This window comes from Phragmites australis, chromosome 12, assembly GCF_958298935.1.
Source record: "Phragmites australis chromosome 12, lpPhrAust1.1, whole genome shotgun sequence".
NCBI lineage: Eukaryota > Viridiplantae > Streptophyta > Magnoliopsida > Poales > Poaceae > Phragmites > Phragmites australis.
Genome location: NC_084932.1, coordinates 9,395,126 through 9,399,804, shown reverse-complemented (window position 1 = coordinate 9,399,804; position 4,679 = coordinate 9,395,126). Strand labels below are relative to the sequence as shown.

Below are 4,679 nucleotides of genomic sequence, written 5' to 3'. Positions count from 1 at the left end.
CTCTGTTAGCCTTCATATATGATATATGGTTCTACGTGTGATATATAATAGGAGTATGCTTTATAAAGATTTTGGAAAGGAATTTGTCTACAAAGTACAACCATTGAAAAAAGAACAAAATTAATAAGTTATGTAAGGCAGAAACTCATACAATTATAAGAAAGAATACAATACAGCTGTGTGGTGGCATAATTGTGTCGACTAGCTACTAGCTTTCTCTTACATTAAACCATGAGTTCTTGCTTAAGTGCAAGTGCATTTTATTTGAACTCTCATAACACACCGTCTTAAGTAATACATATAATGCCGACTGATTTGTGGACAATCAGTCAACTGACCCCTAGATCAGTACACTCCCATATAATATAAACAAACCTGAAAGTATACGTAAACTTCAAACGATATATAGAGGCTAGGGACACGCATGCACTGCAGTTTTACTACCAAGCAAATCCATGACAGCAATTTATGCTCCAGGATAGGTGTACCGCCTGGAGCTTAACATCAGCTCGCTGTCCGATTTCCACCACTGCTTGAGGTCGTGCGAGCCGAATAAGCCACTGCTCGTGCTCGTGTTCTTCCACAGCCTCGCCGAAGGCAGGAGGTGTGGCCGTTCCTTCTTGCTGCCGAGGAAGGATAGGAGCATGTCGCGGTATGATAGCTTCATCGCCGCCTTGGCGATGCCGCGGAAGCGCTCCTCCACCTTCTGCCGCTGCTCGAAGTAGTCGATGAAGCCCTTGCAGATGGGGTCCCTCTCATGCACGTACAGCTCCGGCGCCCAAGGTGACAGCCGGTCGAACAGCTCCTCCATACGCCTCTTGTGACACCTCATAACCGTCGCCCCAAGTGCCGCCTTGATCATGTAGCTCCCGGTGAACAGATCTGTCTTTGCAACTTCTGCTGCGTGCAGCATGTCCAACGCCGGCAGCGGCGACACATGCGGTGGATTGAAGAGGAATGTCTTCAGGTTGATCCCGTGATCGGCCATCATGGTCCGCCCCACGTCTAGCGCCAGCGACGCGCCGAGCGAGTGCCCCGCGAGCCAGACGACGCAGCTGTCCGCGCCCTTGGCGAGGAGCATGTTCTTGACCGCGTTGCGCGCGCTCTGGGAGCGCTTGCAGCACGGCACGTCGTTAAGCAGGATCTTGATGTCGTTGAACAGATCATGAAGCGCTTTGGGGTGCAGCGGCATGGTACCTCGGAAAGCGAAAACGTAGTGTGGAGCCGACGGCTGGCGGCGCATGCCGGCCGGGGGCAGGTACTCGAAGACGGCGCCAAAGATGAACTGGTCATTCTTGTTGGAGTCGCACTTGAGCACTTCCCGCAGGTCGAACTGGAAGCTCTCCCACCACGGCGGCGCGAGCCCCTTGTTGTACACCCTGCACCTGGGTCGATCCTTCTCCATGACGTAAGTAGCTTTAACGAGGCAGGCAGCGATGCACCTGCGATGCTCCTCGTTGTCCCTGAAAAATAAAAGTGCCATTGATCTATTCTCAATGGGAAATGGCTACTACCACTACTTGAAAATCAGATAAAAAAGATATGAAATTAGTTATGGGTCGTAACATGATCTGTCACTAACGACGATTCATCATATGTCGCATCAATAATGAATCATACATCCACCGTGCGTACATACCAGTTAATCGAAGAACCTGCACCGCCTTTCGACACCAGATGTTTCGGACCGGAGGAGTCGAAGCAGTCATGGAGGTTGACTTTTGAAGCCATCGGTGAATGTGAGCTAGAGGATGCACCGGCCGGGAAGGCTTGGAGAAGCCTACGGCAAATGATCAAAAAAGTCGACCGGCGGTGCGGTACTGCATGTGACTACGCTTTGCTTTCTCGTGTGAAAGAATGAGCCCTAGTAGTCACGTTATAAATACTTGCATGGGGTTAGGATCGAGTAGGAAGTTGCAGAATTTCTGCTCCTTTTCACGTGGGCATCTGCAGAAGAGCAAAAGCATGCACATATTTGATTTTGGTTGACTTGACTTGACTCAACCATTTTTTCCTGGGCATCTCACAGACCAAAAAGAATGCACTGATAAAAAAGATAAGAATTTTGCTTTGTTGGGTGCGCAACATAGAATCTGGACCCAGAACATCTCCAATAATGTACCTTTTGTTATAATTTTGATTGACTTGACCTAACCATTTTTACCTGAGCGGCTAACCGTAACATCCTAATTTTTAAAGGTTTTCAATTTTTTCTTTCTATAATGTGGGGAATGTATTCCCAACATTGTGGAAATTTTTGCTATAATTTTATTTGAACATTTAAAATTTAATCGTAAATTAAGCCATGAAATACAGAAGAAGGAAATGAAAAAAAAAACCCTAAGATCCATTGATGCAATAATTATGAAAACACTAAAAAGCTGGCACACCGTTGGCGCTCCTTATGGCCCCACCTGTGCACCGGGGAGTGAATTAGATAGAGAAAATATCTATATATTTTTGTGCGTGATAATTGTTTAGTGAGTCTAATTGATTACTTCACCTGGAAAAATTAAATATCAGGTAACAGACACTGAAGCATCCTAGATTTCAGTTACAGTAGCGACCTAATCTAGTTTTTTCTCTTTTTAATTTTCATATTATAAGGAAACAGTATAGTTCTCCAGTACCAACTGTATCTGGCTCGTCCCCGTGCCATCACACGCTGAATTATTCTTTAAATCGTGATTCTTTTCTTATGTCTTTCGTTCTTGAGGAAATATGACAATACAAGTCAATCTGTTTGGGAAGAAAAACTTCATTGATTAAACAGTGGGATTCCTAAATAACATTTAAGATAAAGTCAATTATTCATGCGCTATTGTCTGCTACTGACCTGCACCATTTCCTTTTAATAAAGGGGAAATTACTCTATCAATGAACTGTTATACTACTTCACTTATTTGGAACCAATTGAACAGTATGATTTCCGTTCTTTGGCCACTCCGTTTCAATTAGAATTCAGAACTGTAGTATTTTGCAGTACAGCCTAGTTGAGACAAAGAGGGAGATAACTAACATGCATAAGCTCAAAATATGGTTTCAAAGCTGCATCCATGGCGGTGCTAAAATTATGTCTTCTTTCTGGACTGGGGAAAAAACTTGTTCTGAAACCTCATGACATTAACTGTAAAAAAACTGCTATAAAATGCACATACCTAGTAATTATGTGAAAAGATAGATAGTCATCAATTGTAGCTCTCAATGAGATCTAGAACTTTGTAGTTAAATTTTTTTCATTTAAAGTTATTTAGATGTCTAAATAACTATTTAAAATTTTAAATAGAAGATATTAAAAAAAATTGTATATATTATAGTTATCACTAATATTTTTATAATAAGATAGTAATAACGTATCGCGTGAGCTAAGAGATCCGGAGATCAAAGGTCACAAACCGCGCGCTCGCCCGCATATTTAGTAAAAAAATCAAGTGACTTTTGATCATTCCTGGTCTCCTGTTGATCATTACAGTAGTCCAACACGTGTGCCAAGTTACACGTCCATTTACTTTGTAGGTTCCTGCAGAGTTCAAGGCTACCAAAGGTGCCAGCATGCATATTGATGGGCTGGAGAAGCGGGCCTACCGTACCTGTACCTTCTCCGACGACCACGCCAATTCCTCTTTCCACATCGACTCTTAAGAAAAGTATCATGCATGCTGATGTACAATAGGACTGGGACGCCGACGAGAAAACTAGCCGAGACACCTGAGGATCCTGTTGCAAAGAAGGCAAAGAGATAGATGACGTAGAGCCGAAGCGTCAATGTTACATCTGCAGGCTAACTTAATTAATTTATCCTCTTTGATTTTGACCATCACTTAATTAAGTCACCACATCCATGCTTGTACATTTTGTTCAGCAAGAAAGCCCTCGAGATTGCTATTCTACGAGCTTGGTCACTGCTAGTATCGCGCCTTATAACATATCAACTGATTATAAGTGCCTATGACGACTATTATACGACTTTGATTATGTGTCATATCAACTGATTTTTCTGTGCAAGAATGTGGTGCAGCAAGCCGCGACTGCCCATTCTCCTGTTGGGTTCGTGTACCCCGAGATTATTTCTCAGTCCACATGCGCATCATAGCCAGAGTTCGTTGCCACCAGGAGTAAGTTATACTACGCTACTTACTTGTACGCACTTAAACCATATATGAACTAATTTTGTTACAATGCATACCATTGGGTTCTACTTGTGATTGATCCGAGTCAAAACAATGTATACACCACTGAACTCAATGGAGAGGAAAGATGGATTACATGATCCATTTTCCAGAGGAAAGTACATATCCCTAACCTAACACTATTTGTATTTAATTTTATTTTACCTCACACTACTAAAAACTATTTTTTAACACACATGATAACTTTATATACGGCTTATATGACAAACCACCTGAGCAGTTGGCGGCGGCTTCCCTGTGGTTTTGGGCCGCCTGTTGAAATAAATTTACACAGGCAACTTCTTACGATAATTATCTCCGAAAATAAGATGGTTACCATAGATGATTCATAAACCGTCTATGTAAAAGGTCATTTTCAGAAACGATTCTTTATATGAACCACCTATATAAAATATTGTTTTCAGAGACGGTTCCATATGTGATATGCCCCTGAAAATGAGAAGATTTTCAAAGACGGCTCATAGAAGGAACCGCATATGATAATGGATG

General features: G+C 42.4%; 1 protein-coding gene across 1 annotated transcript; it reads right to left on the bottom strand.

Moving 5' to 3' along the window:
* Nucleotides 1–243: 243 nt before the first annotated feature.
* On the bottom strand, nt 244–1,836 carry LOC133887275 (GDSL esterase/lipase At4g10955-like). Its single transcript, XM_062327215.1, has 2 exons — nt 1,640–1,836; nt 244–1,463 (listed from the first exon to the last, which is right to left on the bottom strand). Exons 1-2 carry the CDS (start codon nt 1,729–1,731, stop codon nt 467–469), a joined length of 1,089 nt encoding a protein of 362 aa, XP_062183199.1. The 5' UTR covers nt 1,732–1,836; the 3' UTR covers nt 244–466.
* Between the last annotated feature and the right edge of the window lie 2,843 nt (nt 1,837–4,679).